The 24,760-nt window shown below is 40.2% G+C and overlaps 1 protein-coding gene across 6 annotated transcripts in view; it reads left to right on the forward strand.

The window, feature by feature from the left end:
* SHANK2 (SH3 and multiple ankyrin repeat domains 2) overlaps positions 1-24,760 on the forward strand; it is a 334,933-nt gene that overhangs the window by 256,187 nt on the left and 53,986 nt on the right. For 5 of the 6 annotated variants that reach the window (XM_081891148.1, XM_081891150.1, XM_081891145.1 and 2 more), the window contains 2 exons: positions 20,763-20,898; positions 24,031-24,111. In XM_081891148.1, coding sequence (XP_081747274.1) covers positions 20,763-20,898; positions 24,031-24,111 — 217 coding nt within the window. The remainder of the gene's footprint in view (positions 1-20,762; positions 20,899-24,030; positions 24,112-24,760) is intronic. The other variant, XM_081891147.1, reaches the window with a different exon arrangement.

Consider the following 24,760-nt stretch of genomic DNA (forward strand, 5'->3'; position numbering starts at 1 on the left):
TGTTGCTATGGAACAAATTTCCCCAAGGGCAAACTGTATCATCCTATTGGCATTGTTAAGTGAGGCATTAGATTTACATGCACAAATTAAAGAAGTAAAATATACACCAAATGTTTTCACTTTCAAATGGTTTACAAATAAGACGTGGCGTAACAAAAGGTTTTTGCCTGTGGATGAACCCAGCTGTGACACACATGAAAGGTTTACGTCACCAAATCAGATGAAAAGCAACCAAACACAAAGGACTGCTGTGAGCAAATATTGTGATTTGTGTAAGCCTGCAATGGTCCTCAAGTACCTTCACAGTTAGGTAGCAGGTATATGAGCAATTGTGATATGAGACAGTTTTATTGAGTTGAACTACTCTTGTCCATCTGAAAAACCTAAGTCCATAAATAGGATTGATTTAGTAATGGGTGATAGTAAAAATAGGCTGGAAAGGATGAATGCCACTTATATTTTGCCACCCCCCTTCATAGTTAATGAAGAGTTTTGAGGAGGAAGCACTGGAAAATTTCCTTGAGCAATATAATTCCTAAACAAACCCTAGATAGACATGCCCAATGAACTTTCCAGCCTCAGGAAGAAGGAACTGGTCAGTCAGTGAGCTAGTGCAATAGCACTGGGCCTGGGGAAGTCCATGGAATTGTGGCTATTTGTCCTCATTTTCCTTTTTGTAGGTAAAGGTAAAGGGACCCCTGACCATTAGGTCCAGTCGTGGCCGACTCTGAGGTTGCGGCACTCATCTTGCTTCATGTGGCCAGCATGACTAAGCCGCTTCTGGCGAACCAGAGCAGTGCATGGAAACACCGTTTACCTTCCCGCCGGAGCGGTACCTATTTTTCTACTTGCACTTTGACGTGCTTTTGAACTGCTAGGTTGGCAGGAGCAGGGACCGAGCAACAGGAGCTCACCCCGTCATGGGGATTCGAACCGCCAGCCTTCTGAGCAGCAAGTCCTAGGCTCTGTGGTTTAACCCACAGTGCCACCCACGTCCCAGGCACAGGTACTCTAGTACAAAAACAGTTCCAGACTGAACCAGCCTACCCATGACTGTAAGGCGACTGTTCTGGGTGGCAGGATCCTCAGGGACAGCAGATCCCAATGTAGATCTTCATTTAACATTTGATCCTGATGGAGATCTTCACTCAACCCTTCTTCCTTAGCAGGGAAGAGGTGCCATTTTGTGGTTCTCCTCAGGCATCAAAACGTCTTGGGTCAGCCCTGGTTCCATATTTGCTCCAGTTGATAGAACAAGATCTATACATTCAGATGTTTTTGTCTGAAATGTTTACAAGTGTGTGGCTTTTGAATTTTTTTTTACCATACAACCACCACTACCTGCAAGAATTCAGTATGCGCAATTGAAAAGATTACTATATCCTGAGTAGGAATGGAATAATATGTCAATTTGAGTTATCTCAGGTTCTCTTTTTCTAATTCTAAATTCAGTTCTCTACATTTCTGTGGCAATTTGGGTTTTTTAAAAAACCCTTATGAAAATTGTTCCTCATTTCAGTCTGATTTTTCTCCTAATAAACACATTTTATATGCCATTTTTTAGTAATGCACACATTTCTGCAAGCAATTTTGGCATTTCTTTATGCACACTTCCCCATAGTAAATGCATTTTTGTGAACATTGACTAGAGAACTGCATCACAAAATTCAGATAGGTGTGATTTATTTATTTTTTGATAAATTTGGCGTTAAATGCAAACTGAGTCAAATATGTGGCGGAGTATTCCAAAAAGAGAGCTGATACATTCCATATTGATTAATTTGGGGCATATAGGCAGTGGTTTGAGGAACATTCTTGTGTTACCGCCTGAACTGGGCATGTCACATCATATCAAATAATAAAAGGCATATTTGCCCTGGCAGTATTTTGCTGATTTGTCATTGTATGATATATACACTGAGCCAGTTGGGGTTTTGTTTTGTTTTGTTTTAATTTGCTTTTTTGGAATCAGGCTGTCATTGTAGATTTAAACAGACTACAGCATATTTCTCAAATGCCAGTAATGGAATACAAGCTGTACGTGGAATGCAGAATTGTTCTTGTAGTTCAAGAGACAGATATTCCATCATGAATATTAAAGTACAGTTCTATTTTTAAAACTGGAGCCATCAGTGAAATAGTATTGCATGTCATATACAAGAAAAAAAGTTTAAATATTGGGCATCAAAACTGCATGAAAACAAATCACTTCAGAAGCAGCAGTAACTTAGAATCATAGAATTGAAGAGTTGGAAGAGACCCAGAGGGTCATCTAGTCCAACCCCCTGCAATGCAGGAATCTCAGCTAGAGCATCCATCACAGATGGCCACCCAACCTCTGCTTTAAAATCTCCAATGAAGGAGAGTCCATAACCTCCCAAGAGAGTCTGTTCCATTGTTAACAGCTCTTACTGTCAGAAAGTTCTTCCTGATGTTTCATCGGAATCTCCTTTCTTGTATCTTGAAGCCATCGGTTCAGCTTCTACCCTCTGGAGCAGGAGAAAACAATTTTCCATGTGGCAGCCCTTGAGATATTGGAAGATAGCTATCATATCCCCTCTTGGTCTCCTGTTATCTAAGCTAAACATACTTCCTTTCAACCATTCATCATAAGGCTTGGTTTCCAGACCCTTGATCATCTTGGTGGCTCTCCTCTGCACACATTCTAGCTTGCAATATCCTCTTTAAATTGTGGCACCCATAATTGGACACAGTACTCCAGGTGTAGTCTCACCAAGGCAGAATATTTCCCTTGCTCTGGACCCTATACTTCTGTTGATGCATTAGCTATGGATTTTGGTTTTTTTAACTGCTGTTTATGGTCTACTAAGGCCCTTAGATCCTTTTCACATGTACACTGTTGGCTCATGTCAAGTTTGTGGTCAACCAAGACTCCTAGATGTGAAAAGGATCTAGGAGTCTTGGTTGACCACAAACTTGACATGAGCCAACAGTGTGACGCAGCAGCTAAAAAAGCCAATGCAATTCTGGGCTGCATCAATAGGAGTATAGCATCTAGGTCAAGGGAAGTAATAGTGCCACTGTATTCTGCTCTGGTCAGACCTCACCTGGAGTACTGTGTCCAGTTCTGGGCACCACAGTTCAAGAAGGACACTGACAAACTGGAACGTGTCCAGAGGAGGGCAACCAAAATGGTCAAAGGCCTGGAAACTTATGAGGAACGGCTAAGGGAGCTGGGCATGTTTAGCCTGGAGAAGAGGAGGTTAAGGGGTGATATGATAGCCATGTTCAAATAAAAGGATGTCACATAGAGGAGGGAGAAAGGTTGTTTTCTCCTGCTCCAGAGAAGCGGACATGGAGCAATGGATCCAAACTACAAGAAAGAAGATTCCACCTAAACATTAGGAAGAACTTCCTGACAGTAAGAGCTGTTCGACAGTGGAATTTGCTGCCAAGGAGTGTGGTGGAGTATCCTTCTTTGGAGGTCTTTAAGCAGAGGCTTGACAACCATATGTCAGGAGTGCTCTGATGGTGTTTCCTGCTTGGCAGGGGGTTGGACTCGATGACCCTTGTGGTCTCTTCCAACTCTATGATTCTATGATTCGTAAGCCAGGTGGTCCCCATCTTATATGTGTGTAGCTGGTCCTTCCTGCCTAAGTGTAAAACCTTACATTTATCCCTGTTGAAAATCATTTTGTTAGCTTGGGCCCAGCTCTCCAATCAGTTAAGGTCATCTTGAATCCCAGTTCTGTCTACTGCAGCATTAGCTACCCCTTCCATTTTGGTATAATCTGCAAATCTGATGAGCACCCCCTCAATTCCTTCATCCAAATCATTTATAAATGATGTTTATTAAACAACAATGGAACCAGGACAGAACCCTGCAGCACCCCACTTGTCACTTTTTTCCAGGATGTTGAGGAATCATTAGTGATCACTTGAGGTTCATTCAGTCAACCACTACAAATCCACCTAACAGTTACCTTGTCCAGCCCATATTTTACCAGCTTCTCCACAACAGTATCATAGGGGACTTACTGAAATCAAGATACACTTTGTCCACAGTGTTTCACTGATCCACAAAGCTTGTAACAGTATCAAAAAAAGGAAAAAGAAATGAGATCTTAGTAAGCATGACACCCTTTTCTAAGTGCTCACAGAGTGACTGTTGAATTATCTGTTCTACGTGTTTCCCCCTCCTTCTCAGGTGCAGTGAATTGTGACCACAGGACACAGGATCTTTATTGTTTTGGCACCCCGCCTTTGCAGTGCATCCCTAGTGTCTGGATTGTTGTTTTGGCACCACCATTTTAAAGATCTTTTAAGATCCTTGAAATAAAATAACTCTGGGCTCCCACAACTTCAAACACTGGGGTGAGTTGGCCTCAAGAGGTGGTCCCTATCCTACCCCCAGGCTCTACAGCCCTGGGTTGCAGGCCTTGGAAACCACAAGTCATCCTCAATGGAACCTAACAGGGGCCATCAAGCTGTGCTATTAAATTGCCCTTCCAGCGCTTTCCTGCCAAAGTGACCAGATAAATCTGTTTAAGAAATAGAATGCTCAGGTGGTCAGATTAACCTACTAGCCAAGCAAACAATTAAAATACAGTTACAGATAGGTAGCCGTGTTGGTCTGCCATAGTCAAAACAAAAAAAAATTCCTTCCAGTAGCACCTTAAAGACCAACTAAGTTAGTTCTTGGTATGAGCTTTCGTGTGCATGCACACTTCTTCAGATACCTGAAGAAGTGTGCATGCACACGAAAGCTCATACCAAGAACTAACTTAGTTGGTCTTTAAGGTGCTACTGGAAGGAATTAAAATACAGATCAACTTATCAGCTAGAAGAGCTGAATATTAAGGCACCACACCTTAAAGTCTCTTCTTCCATGTTTACAGTAGGCAAAAAACAAACAACCCCACCTGCGAAAAATCCCATTGTGGCCCCAAAGCAACCACCACAGTGATGCTGTGTTAAAAGGAGAGTAGGAGGGAGGGTGCCAGCCAAGACAGCGGATAAGGTGATGTAAGCTTTAAAAGGATTCTGCCACCCTGCCCCTGCATGCTGGCGTGCAGTGCGCATGACATGCATATGCATGCCAGCACCTAGAATGGTGGCAGTGGCTTCAGTACCAGGCATCTTTAGCAGGATGAAGCGCTGGGCGCCACCATTCCTCTCTGCAAAAAAACCAGAAGTCTCAAACATTTAAATAATTGAGTGACTGCTTGTTGTGCTGTAGTTCCATTGGCACCAGAGCATTAAGTAGAACCTGGGGGGTTATACCATAAATCTTCCTGTAGTTGAATCCATTTGCATGTTCTCAGCACCCAACCAAAGACAATGACTGAGTCACTCCATGTTGATTAGTAGTTTATTAGGTATATGTCAATGAAGTTTCCCTGTTCTTTTCACCCTTTGACCTCCATTTGTTATTTATTAAATCTATCAAACAAAAACATATTAGGCATTTGTATTCCTTGCCACTTGAACTTGTGGTACTCTCCTTTCTTATATACATTTTTCATCAGATGTCAGTACTGCTTTTCTTATAACCTTCATTATTTTTCTCTAGTTTGTTCTAGCAGTTCTGAGGTATTGTAAAGCAACAAAACATTGTGTGTTGGCATCATTGCATAAAATCCCATTTTAGGTGGCTTTTTTTTTAACTGCCAGATTTTAATTCCTATGGTAAGCCTTGAGAAATGCATGGATTGGAATATTTCAAATAAAAGTTTGGCCTTTGAGAGGTTTATTGATAAAGAGGCAACTGCAGTTGATAGTATTATTATAATTAACCTGAAGTATATTTTTGCTATTATTACACTTTCTAACAGTGGCAATTAAAAGGGACGCGGGTGGCGCTGTGGGTTAAACCACAGAGTCTAGGACTTCCTGATCAGAAGGTCGGCGTTTCGAATCCCCGCAACAGGGTGAGCTTCCATTGCTCGGTCCCAGCTCCTGCCAACCTAGCAGTTCAAAAGGACACCAGTGCGGGGACTTCCGGAGGCGGCGCAAAACGGCAATGGCGGTCCTCTTTACTGTGTGAAGAGGGGCTCCGCGAAAAAGGGTCGTCCGCTGCGGCAAAGCGGAGACCCATTAAGACAAACCGTAGGCAGAGCGAGCCTGCGGCCGTGGGACTCGGCGGGTGCCAGAAGCCCCCCCAGAAACGAGGAAGGGACCTCGTAAGAGGCTCCGGAACGTGAAAGGGGGAGCGGCGCTGTGAGTTCATCGCTCTTTTCGCGGAAGTGAAGCCGCGCTGCTGTTGCTGATGAGCGTCGACCTTTCTTCTTGAAAATCATCGGAATTGGCTGCAATTTACCCGTGAGTAAGGGGTACTAAAGATTGACTCAAATTTATTTAATTCGGCTGAAAACGGGAGGCGAGTAACAGGAAGTCCGTCTCCCGGTCCTGCTAATCAGAGCAAAGCAAAGAACCCGATGCGGGCTGAAGCGCCCAAAAGAGACTTTGAAATTAGTATGAAGGGGCATTAACAGACTGTGTTCTTTTAGAAATCAAAAAAATTGAAGGATTAAATCTTTTGGTTTACTGCGCTAAGGAATCTTCCTCCTATTGTGAAGTGACGTGGAATTGAAGGGATAACCGAGCTATCGGACTGCCAGTGTTGCAAAGGAGTACTGACAGGCTGCTGAAACTTTTTCTTAAGTACAAATTGTTGCATTGATGGATACACTATCGCTTTAATACTGATATTGGAACCTTTCTGCTACCTTGTGGCACTATATTGAAACAGAAATATCTGAAAGCCTCCTTTTCGAACTTGGGGATTATAAAAGTTGAAATAGGAACTTTGATGGCGGAAAAGAAACTTTCTTTCCTTTGAAAACCCCCCCTAGTGGATTTGCGGAGGCATAGAGGTCTGGGAACTGTACCTTATTGGGATTTTTTGTGGTTTAATTGTTTACATTCTGGACTTGCCTTTCTCATGGATTGAAAGACTATTTGACCTTGAACAGAGGCAGCTGGGGAATGAGTGGCCCAGGGAAAACAAGAGCAGCTAAAGCTAAGGAAGCCTTGGCTGAGGAAGCTAAAGAAAAGAAAAAAGATAAGAGAGCTGGGCAGCTTGTTCAAACAACGTTGACTCATCAACGCAGATCCTCGGTACCAACTGTGCTGACGGCGCAGGAGGAAGAAGTTGAAACGCCTGCAACAGAAGATATGGCAACTGGAGGAACTGATCCAGTCTTGAAACAAATTTTGGAACAACTGGCACTTTTGAATAAGAAGGTGGACGATCAGTCATCTAAAATTGATAGAGCTACATCTACTATCAGTAAGTTAACAGATCATGTTTCCCAGCATACTCAGGCTATTGAGAAATTGCAAGGAGCTACGGCGGAGAACTACAAATTAGCTGCGGAAGCCAATCAAAAAGCTGAGCAAGCGTGCAAAAAGGTGGAGGAGATCAAAGGGGAAGTAAGACCTCTGAAAAGACAGGTAGGAGAACAGCAAGCCTACCTGTCAATGGTGGAACTGAAAAGTAAGGAATGTAATCTTAGGCTGAGGGCCGTCCCAGAGCTGGAGCAGGGCAACCTAGAGGAATTTTTGACACAGTTGTTTTCTAAATTTTGGGGGGTTGAGGAAGATAAAGACTTCAAAATTGTGACGGCCTTCAGATTGGGAAGATCGGTTAAGAAAGACAAGTCCAGAGACTGTTTGGTTTGTTTGAGAACAAGAGAGGAAAGAGACAAGATACTAGGCCAACATTTTAAAAAATCTCTGGAAGTTGAAGGTAAAAGGGCAGAAATTTATAGAGACATTCCTAAATATCTGTTGGACCTTAGAGCTTTATATACAGACTTGGCTAAATTGTTAAGGTACAACGCAATCCCTTACAGGTGGGAATTCCCTCAAGGTTTATCATTCACCTATAAAGGAAAGAAGGTAAGAATTAAAACACCAGAGGACCACCAGAAGTTCCTACACGACAACGAGGAGGACCTCCAAAAGAGAGCTGTAGATTCTTGGCCTCCACCACCGGGATCACCACCAAGACCCGTACCATCTGGAGGCGGACCGGCACCACAGCCTTCGGGAACGGAGGATAAATTAGATACCCAACTGTGATATTTAAGAAGTAGACCAGGATGTCTCTACAGCTTCTTAGTTGGAACATAAATGGCGGGAATTCTCCAGAAAAACGGAGAAAAGTATTTCATATTTTGAAAAAAGAACAATTGGACATTATTTGCCTGCAAGAAACACATGTGACAAGACTCCACAGAAAAGTGTTAATTAACAAAAGGCTAGGCCAAGAATTTATCTCATCGGACAAAGTTAAGAAAAGAGGAGTGGTGATATATGCAAAGGAGAACTTGTCACCAAAATTCGTATTTAAAGATGAACAGGGTAGAATTTTGGCAATTGAAATTCAGACACAAGGAGAAAAGTTTTTAATTCTAGGAATATACACCCCAAATGATGGAAAATCGGAATTTTTCAAGAAGCTGCATGAGACTATGCTGGACTATTTGGATTACAACAACATTATCATGTTGGGAGATATGAACGGCGTCGCCTCAGTGAATATGGATAAGTCGCAAAGTGCTAATATAACGAAAGACGGCAGACTACCAAAAACCTTTTTCGAAATGACTGACAATTTGGATTTGATTGACATATGGAGGATCAAGAACCCTCTAGGGAAAGAAGGAACTTTCTTTTCTGAGGCCCACATGACATGGACGCGAATCGACCAAATATGGATAACTAGAGGGCTGGCACCTAAGACTAGAAAAGCGGAAATCTGCCCAAAAACCTGCTCCGACCACAACGCTTTGAGAATGGAATTGAGATTAAATACAACCGGATCTTTCAGATGGAGAATGAATGACGCTTTGTTAAGAGATCAGGAGATTGTTAAGAAGGCCCAAAAAGTTTTAAAGGATTATTTTGAAATAAACTTAAAGACAAACGTGGAAAAAAGAACAATCTGGGACGCAAGTAAAGCAGTTATGAGAGGGTTTCTAATACAGCAGAACACGATTAAAAAAAGGCTCTGGAATGAAAAGAAGGAGAAGATTTTGGAGAAAATAAGAGAAGGAGAGAAAAAACTGAGATCCAGGCCTAAATCAAAGGAAGTATTGAGAGAAGTGAAGTTTTTCCAGGCACAATATTCGAAACTGATAAATCAAGAGGTGGAATGGAAAATTAAACAAATGAAACAAAGATCCTTTGAATCTGCTAATAAGTGCGGGAAGTTGTTGGCATGGCAGTTGAAAAAGAGACAAAAACTTAATACAGTTACAAATCTAGAGATTGAAGGGAGAATGGTTCAGAAACCCGAGGAAATTAGAAAGTGTTTCCAGAGATATTTCAAAGAACTTTATTCACAAAGGCCACAAAAAGGCTCGGAGGTGGACCAATTTGTCACAACTAATGGATAACAAAAAATACCCCAGGAAATGAGAGCAACCCTGAACTGTAATATTACAATCCAAGAAATTGAATGCGCCATTCAGAACCTCCAACTGGGCAAGTCTCCGGGACCTGATGGGCTTACTTCCAAATATTATAAGGCATTGAAGGATTCATTGATACAACCATTGTTGGAAGTTTGTAACCAGATTATGGAGGGGAGGAAGGCACCGGAAACGTGGAAAGAAGCTTTCATCACGTTGATACCAAAATCAGAAACTGAAAAAACTCAACTTAAAAACTACTGTCCTATCTCACTCCTAAATGTGGATTACAAAATCTTTGCAGACATTTTGGCAAGCAGGTTTAAGAAAGTATTAAATGAAGTGATTCATAAGGACCAAGCAGGCTTTCTCCCTAGCAGACATTTATTTGATAACACAAGAAACATCATTGACATTTTGGAATTTTTACAGACTAACTCAAATACAAGAGCGGTGTTGATCTTTATTGATGCGGAGAAAGCCTTTGACAACATTTCTTGGATGTTTATGAAGAAAAACTTGGAAAGGATGGGAGTAGGGCGGGGGTTTGAAAATGGAATAGAAGCAATCTATTCAGAACAAAAAGCTAAATTGATAGTAAACAACGTGGTGACAGAGGAGTTCAAAATTGAAAAAGGGACACGACAGGGGTGCCCTTTATCTCCTCTGTTGTTTATTTCAGTCCTGGAGGTGCTATTGAACATGATTAGAAATGACCGGTTGACACAGGGAATTGTGGTCGGAGAGAAACAATATAAACTGAAAGCTTTTGCAGATGACTTGGTATTAACATTACAGGAGCCAGCCTCTAGTACTAAAAGAGCGTTAGAATTAATTTCTGACTTTGGTTGGGTGGCAGGATTCAAGCTGAATAAACAAAAAACTAAAGTTTTAGCAAAAAACTTGACAACTACCGAAATAGAGGAGTTCAGAAAAGAAACAGAACTAAATGTGGTTAAAAAAGTAAAGTACTTAGGGGTGCACTTGACCTCCAAAAATTTGAATTTGTTTAAGGATAATTATGAGAAATGTTGGTCAGAGATCAAAAGAGACTTGGAAACATGGTCAAGACTGAAACTTTCCTTGTTGGGCAGAATAGCTGCTATAAAGATGAATGTTTTGCCGAAAATGCTATTTTTGTTTCAGGCCCTCCAGATCGTGGATAAGGTGGAATGTTTTGGAAAATGGCAGAGGGATATGTCTAAATTTGTCTGGCAGGGCAAAAAGCCCCGAATAAAGTTTAAAATACTAACAGATGCGAAAGAAAGAGGGGGATTTGCCCTGCCGGACTTGAAGTTATATTATGAATCTGCAGCCCTCTGCTGGTTGAAGGATTGGATTTTGTTGGAGAACACTGATGTCCTCGACCTGGAGGGATTTGATAATGCTTTTGGGTGGCATGCATATTTGTGGTACGACAAGGTTAAAGTTCATAAATCGTTCAAAAACCATATTGTCAGAAGGGCAATTTTTATGGTCTGGTCAAAATATAAAGACTTATTGGAGAGTAAAACTCCGAGGTGGCTCTCACCGATGGAGGCCAAAGCACGTAAAAGACTCAATATGGAGGCCCATTGGCCTAAATATTGGGAAATAATTGAAAAAATTGGAGATAAATGGAGGTTGCAGAGTATGGAAAAGTTAAAAAACAAGGTGCGAGATTGGTTGCATTATGCTCAAATCCAGGAAGTTTTTAAAGCGGACAAAAAAGTGGGTTTCCAGGAGGAAAAATCGAAACTAGAGACAGAGTTGCTTGAGCCAAAATCTAAGTTAATTTCGAGAATGTACAACTTGCTGCTTAAATGGAATACACAGGATGAGATTGTTAAATCCTCCATGATAAAGTGGGCGCAGGACTTGGGGCACAACATTATGTTTGAAGACTGGGAAAGGTTATGGAACACCGGAATGAAATTCACGGCATGTAGTGCCTTGAAGGAAAATATCATGAAAATGACATACCGGTGGTACATGACCCCAGTCAAGCTTGCAAAGATATATCACCTGTCTGATAATAAATGTTGGAAATGTAAAGAGGAGGAAGGGACATTTCTACACCTCTGGTGGACCTGCCCGAAGGTGAAGGCCTTCTGGGAGATGATACATAATGAACTAAAAAAGGTGCTTAGACTCACCTTACCCAAGAAACCGGAGGCCTTCCTCCTGGGCATGGTAGACCAGAGGGTGGCTAAGAAAGATAGAACTTTCTTTATGTACGCTACTACAGCAGCAAGGATCTTGATGGCAAAGCACTGGAAGACACAAAATCTACCCACACTGGAAGAATGGCAGACGCAGCTGATGGATTATATGGAACTGGCTGAAATGACTGGCAGAATTCGAGACTCGGGAGAAGAAGAAACGGAGGAAGTTTGGGAAAAATTTAAGGACTATTTGAAAAAGCATTATAAGTTGTATGAATGTTAAAAAATGCTTCTCTCTAGGAAATTATAGCTTCAGTATTGGTAAATCTTTGAATTGGTAAATAAGGCACAACAAGACAGAAGTGGTGTAATGAAATAATTTTATTGTGTTGAAACTAAAAATTAATGGATTTGGATTGAAATGTTTAGAGACCAGATATCACGATAAAATGGAAGATATATTATTATGTTTAAAATAAGTTAACAAATTGCTGAGGTTTTGGTTTTACAGAGAATGCAGTGTCCGGAAGATGGGGGGAGTCCACTAGATTTATGGAAACATGTATTTTGGAATTTGAATTTTGTATATTATAAACCTAATAAAAATTATTTAAAAAAAAACAAACAAAAGGACACCAGTGCAAGTAAATAAATAGGTACCGCTCCAGCGAGAAGGTAAACGGCGTTTCTGTGCGCTGCTCTGGTTCGCCAGAAGCGGCTTAGTCATGCTGGCCACATGACCCGGAAGCTGTACTCTGGCTCCCTCGGCCAATAAAGCGAGATGAGCCCCGCAACTCCAGAGTCAGCCACAACTGGACCTAATGGTCAGGGGTAACTTTACCTTTACCTAACAGTGGCAGTTGCAATGAGAGTTTTGAATAGCATTGTGTGTTTGAATGTGTGTGTACCCAAGTCACTACTAATAAGTTGCCCAATTTGAAATGAGAACATGTGGTTTAACTACAACGTCTTTCAGTTCTTTTGACAGGCTTCCCTAGACTTCTTGTTCTAATAAATAGTTGCTGAAGTATATTATTTAGCTAAGTTGCAATGGGCTAGAGCCATCTGTTTCAGTTGATATTTAATCCCTTCCCAACCCTGCCACAGCAGTTAGTCCTCTTGCCTAAATAGTCAATATAGTTGTCAATGCTACGGGCATGTTATAGTGTTCTCTGCCACATAGAAAACAATTAACTGCTTTCATTGTTGTGCTGACATGCAGTGCTGCAGGGCTGGGCAAACTTCTTTCGAGGTTCACATTCTCTCAGGCATTAATTTGTCAGGGGCTTCATACTGGCATTGACTGAGGCTGGAGCCAAAAATGGTGACATCACAGCCAAACACCAGTGGGACCATCAACACATTTTTTTCCTGTTTCAGCCACTTCTTTCTCTTTGTGCCACCCCTTTTCTTTCTCTCAGTTCTGTTCCTTCCATTTTCTTCTCATTGCCACCCACATGAAATTAGGTCAATGTCTGTAGAGAATGGAATTCATAGGTAGCATTCAAGGTTCTGTTCACATTCATTTGACAATATACAGTCAGCCCTAATACTACACAGCACTGGCTTGAGATGTATACTTTTCTTGGATGCCTCGGGGATCTGATTTGCAGGTTTAAGCACTGTGAACTCTGTGGCCTCAGGGCTCTTTCTCATTTACAGTGTGAATTTTGAAGGATAGCTGTGTTTCCGTTCTTATATTGGTTTGGGGAAGGATGAATTACATGTTCATGTTGTTGTTGTTTAGTCATTTCCAACTCTTCGTGACCCCATGGACCAGAGCACACCAGGCACTCCTGTCATCCACTGCCTCCTGCAGTTTGGTCAAATTCACGTTCGTAGCTTCGAGAACACTGTTCCACTGTATTGGAGTACCACAATATATCCAAAACAATGGGAGAAATTGGAAGGATCTCAAAAGAGAAGGCAGACAGGGACTGGAAGGTGTTTAAAAGATACTTGCAAAATCATATTGAAAAATCAGAACTCCTATTAGGATAAACAAGTTCCGTTTCAAATACTGAAATACTAAATAAGATGGATAACAATGTGTAATAGAAAAAGAAGTATGAAATTAGATTAAAGGTGTGTGAAACAAAGTAATAGAAGTGGAAAGAAATTGCAATTGAGTACATTGTACGTCTAACACAAAGATGGGGTGAGGGGTGTTGGATGGTGATGGGAAAAGGAATTATTTGTGGGATTGAGTGTAAGTATGTTTGAACACTTTTAAGGATTGCATGAAATGTATGTTTGTATGCTTGTATATTTGTAATATATGTGTATTAATGATGAATTATTTTAACAATAAAAACTTATTATTTAAAAAAAAAAATCTTCGGCGGTCAGCCTTCTTTACGGTCCAGCTCTCACCTGGAGCAGGAACCAGCAAGCCACTCCAGTATCCCTGCCAAGAAAACCCCATGAATTACATAGATTTGCATTAAAATGTGAACAAATTTCTCCCCTATTCCTAGGGAGAATTAGTCTTGCCCAGATCACTATGATGATGGTGATGATTGCCTACCCTTCATCTGCAAGTTCCAGGGCTGCTGTTGTTGGCATTGTTGAGAGACAATAGAGTGTGCCTCCAGGGGTGAATTCAGGCCATTGCATTAGCAGCACCAAAGTGACTTCCTTGGGGCGCAAGCCTGGGCATTGTGTATTCTGTCCTGGGCTGCCCAGACAGCAAGATTCCCATCTTGACCTCGCTGATGTGATCCAAAAGAATGCAGAACAATATGTTTGGCACCAGCTTTGCTGCAGGAGTTGCTGGAAGGAGACATACAAGATATCATCCAACTGTCTTAGGGACTCCACTCCAGATCTGTGTAGGGTTTAATCCTGAGACTTTTCTTCTGAAGATATCCCATAATGCAGCAGAAGTTTACAACAGGAGCTTCCCTTCTCCTAGATTCACTGCCTTCCCAGGTTGATGAGTCCCATCTGCACCTCACTTCCCTCTCCACACATGCTGAAGCCATCTTCCTGGCTGTTGAACCTACTTATTGGTCTCACCCACTCAATTGCCTAGAGCCTGTCTTCACATGCAGGGGCAAATGCCTAACTCACCAAGAGTTTGAGGCCCAAAAGCTATCCTCACCTGGTTTAGCCAGCCAGTTGAAGCTGTTTCCTGGGGTGTGGGTGCTGTTTAACAGGTCTGTGTGGGTGAAGTTGTGCTGACTCTGAAAGTAGGAAGGTGTGCAGTGCACACCCAAACACACCAATGCCAGCATGTCCTGCCATATCCAGGGCTAAGGGCAATGTTCACCCATCCCACCCATCCTTCATATCAGGGAGAAGGAGCAAGATGCTTTCAAGCATGGCAGAACTAGGCAGCTCTGTCTCACTGCCTGGAACAGGAATGCATTTCTGCTTCAACACCAGAAATAGCTGTAACACTTTTAAGTAGGGGTTGATATATAGGATCAAGCTCATCAAAGATTAACATTAGTGTTGCCTGTTAAATTAATCTTAGTTTTTCATAAAGAACCAAAGACAGATGTGTATATGTAACTGTTTTGCAAAGCTGGTAATAAGGTAATATTTTTCATAAAAGTGTTTATAATTCTTTGACAGGTTTGCGAATCTTTTATGTGTAGAGGCCAATGTATGTACAAATTTGAGGCAGCTGGTAAAAATGTGTAAAATGAAAGTAGGATGAAGATTAGTGAATTTTCCCAAACTTTTTGACAGGTTTGTGAATCGTCAGTGTGTAGAGGCAGATAGATGATAGATAGATGATAGATAGATAGATAGATAGATAGATAGATAGATAGATAGATAGATGATAGATGATAGATAGATAGATAGATAGATAGATAGATAGATAGATAGATAGAGATAGATAGATAGATAGATAGATAGATAGATAGATAGATAGATAGATAGATATGAAAGGTGTGTGTGTGTGTGTGTGTGTGTGAGAGAGAGAGAGAGAGAGAGAGAGAGAGAGAGAGAGAATGAATATAGCACAATCTACCAGTTATATCATATGTATGTGAAATCTAGTGCTAGAATGAAAAATTCTCTTCTAACCTTCATGTATAGTATAGTGGTACCTCAGTTTAAGAACAGCCATTTACTATCTATTTTGTTTACAAACTCCGCAAAACCAGAAGTAGTATCCCGGTTTGCGAACTTTACCTTGGTCTAAGAATGGAAGCCAAACGATGGAAGGGCACTGGCGGCAGGAGACCTCATTAGGGAAAGAGTGCCTCGGTTTAAGAACAGTTTTGGTTTAAGAACGGACTTCCGGAATGGATTAAGTTCGTAAACCGAGATACCACTGTAGTTATAATAGCAATAAGAACATGAAATAATTGACAGACATGAGAAAACGCTTTGAACAATCTCTCTTGGAAGGGGCTTGCATTACATATTGGTGAAATTAGGAATTAGAGTTTTGATGATGGAGTATACTTTTAGTTTTTGAACAGAAATTATCTGTTGCTTCCTTTCAGATGGACAGGACAACTATATCAGTTTCTAAAGTAGCATCATCGTATAATAATTTTCCTTCTTATTTCAACAATTTGCAGAAACTAAGTGAGGGTGGCCTTTACTAAATCCTGGTTGAATTTGTTATCATCAGCTGTTTTAGAATGAAGTCTCAAAAAAATCTGAATGTACCAGTTCTTGTAGTTTTAACTGAATTGATTTACATTGTACATATTATTTTATACAGTATTGCCTACTTATAACACTTCGAAAAAACAGATTTAACATATTGAGAAGAACACATTGGGACAATACATAGCTTCATTTGGGTCTGAGTTAAATGCTATCGATGTTGCCTTATGTTGCTTTCATAGTTAAACTTTTGTTATGGAATGGTCTTATGATTAGATAAAAAAATAACAAATTGGAGCAGACTGGTTTGACGCTAGTAAGTGAGGGATGCTAATTTGTAATATTAACCACTCTGGTTCTGCAGCTTCAGTAACAGTGTGGCTGTGGCAGAAATCTGGCTATTCACATTGGGATATGACTTCAACTGTGTGATATTTATGGGCTGCTTCTTTAGAAATGGTGTATGTATGTTTTAGAGTGTGCCTTTTCAAGAGGAGAATGGAGGACATTCCTGGTAGGGATGACTCCTACTGGACATGAGAGGTAGAGTTTGTGGAGCCTTTTTGCTCCTCTGCAGTTTGAGTTGTCCTGCCTACCACAGTGCCCTCCTTACCTGTGGTCAACATCAGGTGGATCCTCTTGTATTACAGTGGTACCTCTGGTTACGAACTGAATTCGTTCCGGAGGTCCGTCATGCAGCTGCAGCTGTTCTCACACCGCTTTCTCACACCTTCCTTCTCAGCAAGTCCCACAGCCTACCAGTACCAAGTGTGTTTGCTTGAGTTGCTTCCCCCTGCCTTTCATTTATTCAAGTTGGTTGCTCAAAGAGTGTAGCAATTTTGGCCAGTTTTAATCTTGGGAGAATTGTGTTTGTCCCTAATGAGTTACAGTTGTGCCTCCTCTCATCCCCCAATGAAGAGTGCTTGGACTGTTTCCTCCATCTTTATTTCTGCCAATACAGTGCCCAGTGCTTCAAAAATGGCTGCCTCATCTAGTTCCTCATGGTCTAGGTGGAGTTTAGACCAGAAGTTTAGATGATTTCATCTGCTGCTTTTCCTATTTCTAAAATGCAGCACAAACAATTAGTTGTCAAAGAACATAGTATAGAACAAATTTTACAGTGGGTTCCTTTGTTGTGAACAAAATCAGCTCCTGCATATATTGTCCTTTAATATTGTACATGCCCGAATTATTCTTTTTTCGGTCCTAATTACCCATATCAAATGTCTTTGAATTTCTACTACCTGTGTCAAGAAAAACCCACATCAGTAGCAGCAGGATATCAATTAAAATCACTTTCTGTGAACATTTCCCTTCTAGAAATTATTTTGCCACCTCAACATTCAAGTAGATGCAATAGCTGTACTGAGACTTGAGCCATTTACAGCTAATCTTGTTGGTGAGGGGGAGAAAGAAAAATGTAACCATAATCACAGCTGCTTTGTGTGTGGGTTGGTGCATTAATGCATTAATCAAAACTCCCCATCTAGCCTAGAATACACATACACACACTCCCAACTACAAAGATTATCGTAGGATAATACCACTTTCTGTACCAGTTTTCTAAATATATCTGCCCAGTACCTAATTGCAACTTCCTACCCACATTTCTAGTTGACAGGCACTGGATGACCTCATACTCGCAATTCAAGTCTCCCCCACATAATCTGATATAGTATAGCCAATTTGACCAGGCTGCCACAATCAAACTGAACTCACCATTTTCTTCCTTCTACCATTCCACTTCACAGATTATGAATATGTTTGAGATAATCCCATCTTTTCCTGGATTCATTTGCTTATGTTGTTAGCTTTCTTCTCTGTCGTGGACAGCAGTTTTAGAAGCATGTTAGATAACAAGAAAACCTTTACATAATATAGGCAGTTTGGGGCTGGCATGGAGCCACTTGAGGTACCCTATTGTTTAAGTTGGGCATTACCTGCAGAAGAGATCACACTTACTTCATTATTTGCTACCACTGTGCTGAAATTTTCTTTTGTATTATTTCCACCATTATCAATTTGTTGGAAAAGAGGAAGGATCAGAAAATTATCAAAGGGAAGAGAAAATTTCAGTGACATTTTCATGACAGTGGCACAGGATTTTGTTGCCTTTACCTAACTTTCATGGTAGCTTAGGGATTTAGAAAGAGTATAAATAAGATGACTGGTGGGTCTGTATTGTGTAGTCTTCCCTGGTACCTATGCTTCTTTAAAAGCACCTATCATGGCATCTTTGGCTGAGAAGACCTCTCTTCCTCCCAGAGGGGAGGAGTTGTGAGCGGGAGCAGCTTCCCATAGCATCCGGGAGGCATATTCGGCTCCCTGCCTCTGATTGCCTCTGTTGCCATGGCCAAGCCTTTCAGCCGGCCAATAGAGCCGGCTGGCGGGCGGGGTTTAGCTGCATTTAAGCAGCCACGGCAGAACTCTGACCCCAGTTGGTTCCTGCTTACATCGGCTCTCCCGCCCTCCCTCCCTTTTAGGTCAGCTTCTTCTGCGTATTGACCTTGCTATGGACTTTGGTTGGTTGCCTTGGTTACCCAAGGGGCCTGGTAGAACTATTTTATCAATTTAGCAAATTGGCACCAGCCTCTTGGGTTTTTTTTGCCTACCTCGTAGCAACTCATCACAACTTTTTTAGTATTGGCGGTTAGGTATTAGAATATGTGTACTGTGTTGGAGGTTTGGGTATGGCCATCATCCACCCCTCCTCTTTTGGGTATTCCGTTAAAGGAATCAGACGGTCATGCATCCTGTTTGATGCCTTGCTGGTGGCTAGGGCCATGGCATGACCCCCGGTGACATCATGGGGAAGCTTCCAGTTGCATAACAAGCTCCTCCCACTGGTTGTTAACCCCTGAAATGACTCCCCACTGAGCGGGGTGGAGTCTTGTATTGCTGTTTTATCCAGTGCCTAAGCCAATAGCACTCACATGCTGTAACCAATAAAGTTGTGGCCTAATTTTGCCCATTAACCTAAAATAATGTGTCTTTGTGTTTTATTATAATCCTATGTGGGTGGTGGGTCCTCGACTCACAAAAGTTCTGGTATTTTTTGTTATAAAGAAATTGGTGCATGCAGAAAGATTTTTTATATATAAAAAACCAAATCAGAGTGCACCGATCTCAGGTGCTAGTTAGCCAACTTCCCCTGCTTCTTGAGCTTCCACTAAAGCCATGGAATGGACTTGTCAAGTAACTGCTTCCATGGGGCTTTGTCAGATAAGGAACAAAGGAGCTACAGAGGACTATAACCTCAACCCTACACCCACCAAAATTGTAAAGAAATTCTAGAGTGATAGCAAATGGGAAGGAAAAATAGTAGCTTCTCACAATGGAAGAAACTTTTGAGAAATTGAAAGACAAGTTTCAGCATAGTACAACCCTATTGTATGCTGCTGCTGCTGCTGCTATCTTTTTCTTTGACATTTATAATGTTTGTCTTTGGGCTTATAGTCTTTATGTTCCTGTGTCATATTGTCACTTCCCTCTTCTCTTGAGATGCTTGTTTAGGACCAAACCATAGAAGATTGGATCTCTTTTAAAAAGCAGTCTTAGCTAGTAGTGGCCAAAGCAGGGGTGAATTAGATAAAGACTGTGGTACCGGGAGAGAAAAGATTTATCTCTTTTCCCATGTCACTTGCTTAATCTAAATCACCAAGCTGGTATTGACTTCTTAAGGAAATCAGCTATGTACCCATATGCTTTCCCTAATGTGGCACTAGCAATTGCAGAGAGGAAAAGGATATTTACATCAGGAAACTCCTTGTGATTGGAACCTATAATAAAGATGGCCATCCATAGTTTTCCTGGAGGTCAGACCCCAGAGGCCTCCAATGTGGAACTCTTCCTCCACACCACCACCACCTGCCTGACTACACTAAAAGATTTAATGATTTTTGTTTTGTCATTTTTTCTGACTTTAAGAAGTTTAAGTTATGTAAGTTGCTTAGAGATTCTTTACATAGCAAGTGACTAATGAATTTAAATAACAATAATATTTTATGAAAATAAAGTACAGACCTTCTGAAGTGTACTTAAGTACTTGTGGCGAAAAAATCCAATGTGGTTCCTGTGCAGATTTGTGTCAAGAGCAAATTTTGGTCAAAGACACTTTATATTTAATTACACTCACAGCTGTCTGGGTACGCGTTAAAAGGCTGTCACGATTATGGTTTGGCTTCCCAGTGTGTTTACAAATCATGCAAGCAATAGATGTTTCTGGGGGCTGGAAGTTGCCATTATGGTTTATAAGCATGACAGGGATATAAAGAAAATGAGTCAAATTAAACTAATATCAATATATAGTATCTTTTGGTCTGTTGTACCTTATTTCCACTGCAGTGGAAAAATATTGATTCAGTTCTCCATCTATAAGTGGAGTTCAATTCTCCATCTCTAAGTGCTTCCAAAATGTTAATTTGTGACAAGAATAATCAGATATGAGTTTAGGGGATTTTTATTGCTGGATTGGTGCTAGCCAAATAATAATTCTTAAACAGGAATATCTGCAGATTAGCCAGGGAGCTGCTGATTAGGTCAAAATCAAATTCTTTGAACACTCTTCAAAATCTTATAGATATTGTTTTACTTTATCTTTTACAATCAAGTATTATTTTCCATGTGTTTTAGTATAACTCTGTCCTTTCTCTCTCTCCCCCTGCAGGTTAATAATGAAAATGTAGTTAAAGTTGGCCATAGGCAAGTGGTGAACATGATTCGGCAAGGAGGCAATCATTTAGTTCTTAAAGTTGTCACAGTAACCAGGAATCTTGATCCAGATGACACAGCCAGAAAGAAAGGTACATTCTTTTCATAGTTTGAACTGTTTATCGTATTTCCTTTCATTGAGAGAACAATGCAAATGAGAAATTATTTAGACATATACTGTATCACAGCAGTTTTGAAATCAAATATATCCCAAGAAAAACATTTTTAAAATAGCTGGAGGAAGATCCCATCTAAGTGTTCTGAAAAATGTCCTTATTGAGAAGTTTTCTTTTGCAGAAGAAAAGAACTAACGAGGGACAACAAAAACCCACAACATAAAATGCATAAATCCACAAGAATGGTGTGTAGGGTCTAATTGATCCCAGAGGTTTTTTAAAAACACAAAGCAACATATAATCTATTTATTTATTTATTTGATAGATTTATATTCCATCCTTCCTCCAAAATGGAGCAAAGGAATCTTGTGTTGTTAGCATACATATAACCTCATTATAAATTGTTACGGGAGTATAACAATGCAGTTTACTGTGAGTTGCAAATGACTTTTACTTGAGCAGCTTATGCACAATTGCCACATTTACAACACCATGAATATGGGAGGCAGAATATTTACATAAAGCACATTGTTGCTGTGATTTTCTGCCATTGTGTCAATCACAGATATCATGCCTTCACCTTTTCCTGGTGTCAGCATAGGCAGGCTCTACCAATTTTGGATCTGCCGCCCACTTGATATCCCAGGCAGGTTGGCTATGTGTCTATGCTCAGCTCAGAGTTTGATCAACTCCAGATACAGGTATACCAGGAAAATAATATTTTGGGATGTTCACTTCATTGTGGTTTGCTTACCTTCCAAGCAAATATAGGCATTTAAACAGACACTATCAGGTCACAGTTGTGCATACCAGCTTTAGTTTTATTATAAGAAAGAATGACCTCAGACTTGTATTTGTGGACTAAGATTGCTGCATTCTTATGCACTGAAGAAAGGAAAATCACTTTCCTTCCATTCCTTAGCACATAATATGTAAGTGCAAAAACAAAAAATGCTGCTGTTGACACTTCTGAATTTGTGGGAAAGGAACTCTGGGGGGATTTCTGGTTGCTTGTTTTTTCAGTGTTGTTGCCATAGTCAGGTTTTTTCCTGCTTATTGGTGAAAAAGTTGTTATATTCTGTCCAGAAGACTGTAAATAGGTTGCTCGTTTGTCAACCGCTGTCTGACCTGGAATTTGAGCTCCTGATCGCAGAGATGCCCAAAGCAGCTCTCAACAACATATTTTTCAAATATCTTCATGTAAACAGATAAAATCTAAAGTTTCTCTATGGAGATTTGCCATTAGGTCTGCCCACCTGCAGGGGGGGTACAGGTTGTTTGCAATTTTAAAGATGCAATTGAGATGAAAATGACCCCCAAAGCAGAATAAATAAGTATTGTTCAAATGAAGTCTACAAGTAGCTATGAGGAAAACAATAGTTTGGCTGGGTAAACAAGGACCTTCTCACTCATAAAAATGTTCAATATACAGTATTAAGGTTTGAAAATTAGTTTTATTAGCCTTTTGGGTATTATTGACCTCTAATATAATTTGTAGTGATACTGAGGAAAGTGAGTAATTTGATATAAAAATAGACTTTTTTCATCTATTTTCCTTTTCACAAGAAATTGATATAAAAGGTTCTAAGCTAAGTATATGTAGCCATGACAAGAAACTAATAAATTAAGCAGCATTTTGTGAGGTCATTTTGACCCCTAGCACCTAATGTGCATGGTTTTTCAGTTTTTTAGTCATTCCAGTGGGGTGGAGTGACTTGGAACACCACATACCAGTTCAAACCTCATAATAGTTGAAGAATACATAGAACCTGGAATTGTGAAAGACTTGCACAGAAGTTTTATTTTTATTTTCAGCACAGTTGGAGTACATATGACCTCAATTATTGATGGAAGGTTAAGTTCAATTTGCACAATATGAGCTTCATCCCACAATTTAATATGTGTTGTATTATTTTACGGAAGAGTTAATTTCCAAAGTTGAAAAAATACTCTTTTTTAATAGACATCAATTGACATGAGAACTAGTTCCTTCTGGTACACTTCTGCACTTTTAGAAAATGTGCATGAATAGCCCAACCATGTGGACGGGGCTTGTTTAATGGGTCTTTCTTGATTGATTTGAATCCTATATACTATCTCTTATAACATGATCATTTCCTGCATATTCATTTGCCATGGTCCTGTGAAAAAGGGGTCAATAGCATAGTGTATTTACATATGAAGCTCATTTCCTTTTGAAATAACTTGGCTAAAAATATGTCTGCTTGGAGTTGCTCTCCATTATCTACTTCTAAAGCAGGGCATAAGTCAGTTGTACAGTTTGAATGCATGACCCATTAAGCTCAAACAGCTGCCAGTTTTATATATATGACTTTCAGTAACAAACATAGTAAGGGCTACTTGAGATAAGCTGATTTGGTCAGGGTATCCAAAATTGATATAATACACTTTGGATGTAACAACTTAAATATTTATCTCTGGTTGTAAGTTCTGGAGCATTTGACTGCTTTGAGCTCCACACAGCTAATGTATCATTGTATTGTAGGCTACAATGACTTACGTGTCTAACTCAAGCTATCAATGAACACAGCTTCAATCATTTTCTTTTTAGTTCAGTTTACAATACAAAAGTTGTGTATAGCCTATTGCTTTTCAAAGCATTATTATAAACTATCACTTTCTATGGTTCTCCTGTTCACTGCTTGTGTCCAGTCATGATTTCTGGTCAAACCTACTTGTCAGTCAGATAACTTTCAGGTCATTTGCTGCTGTTGACATGAGCCGTTCATGTGAGGCTCTTTGAGTAATGTAGAAATGCAGAGCTTACAGACTTCTACAGTACTACGTCTCACTTGATAAACCTTTAAGCATATAAGATTCAATAGCATAAGCTTAGTTGTGAACGCGGCATGAATATCTCCTAAAATAAAATATATGTCAAAGAAATACTGTGGTGTCTTCCTTTCCTATGTGTGGAAACTGCTGTATACGTTGTTTCCAGAGATCAGTTAACTGATTAGCTACATAGAGAAACACATATTTTCATTTAATTAGTAATCCATTTTTGTGTTGAATATGAATAATGCATATATGAGCATGCAGTGAGTGCTGTTTCTTATCATGTATGTCCTTCTGTTTAATGCAAAGCCCCACCACCTCCAAAACGGGCTCCAACCACTGCACTGACCTTGCGGTCTAAGTCAATGACCTCAGAACTTGAAGAGCTTGGTAAGAAAGTGTTTCTTAATGAGCATGCTGCAATAGCAGAGATGAAAAGGCAATGTTAAGACTGTTTGAAAGTGAACTGCACCCTGTACAGAACGTGGTATTGGAAAATAAATGACATGGGAATGTTGCTTTTCTGGAGATTCCCACGTGAGCATGATGAGCATGAGTGATTTTGTTGTGTTTAATTTTGTTTCCAGCTCTGCGACAGAATGTGTTTTATCATTTATGTGCATTGTTATTTTACACATTAATTTAAAGCTATAAGCATATTTTATTAGCTTGTTTTCCCCCCCTAAGAAATCAGTTTATCTAATATTGTTTTATTTTAAATTTCTGTGGCCTCTCATTAGTGGACAAAGGTAAGCTGCTAGCTGTCGTTCTATAAAAGCTGACCCAGAAACAAAGTGTTGTACCTGAAAGGAAACTATCTTATTGGTGTTCATTGCCCTCAATCCAGCAAAAGCAATTTGTTAGCTTAAAGCAGGTTTCGGCTCTCAGATGTTCCCTACCATAATTTTTATCTCTCCTCCTGGATTAGGATATTTATTTATTTATTTATTTATTTATTTATTTATTTATTTGATCCAGTGCAATCCTATGGATGTGTACTCAGAAGTAAACCCCATTGAGTTCAGCGGGGCTTACTTGC

This window comes from Podarcis melisellensis (genome assembly GCF_964234715.1).
Source record: "Podarcis melisellensis genome assembly, chromosome: 1".
NCBI classification, from domain to species: domain Eukaryota; kingdom Metazoa; phylum Chordata; class Lepidosauria; order Squamata; family Lacertidae; genus Podarcis; species Podarcis melisellensis.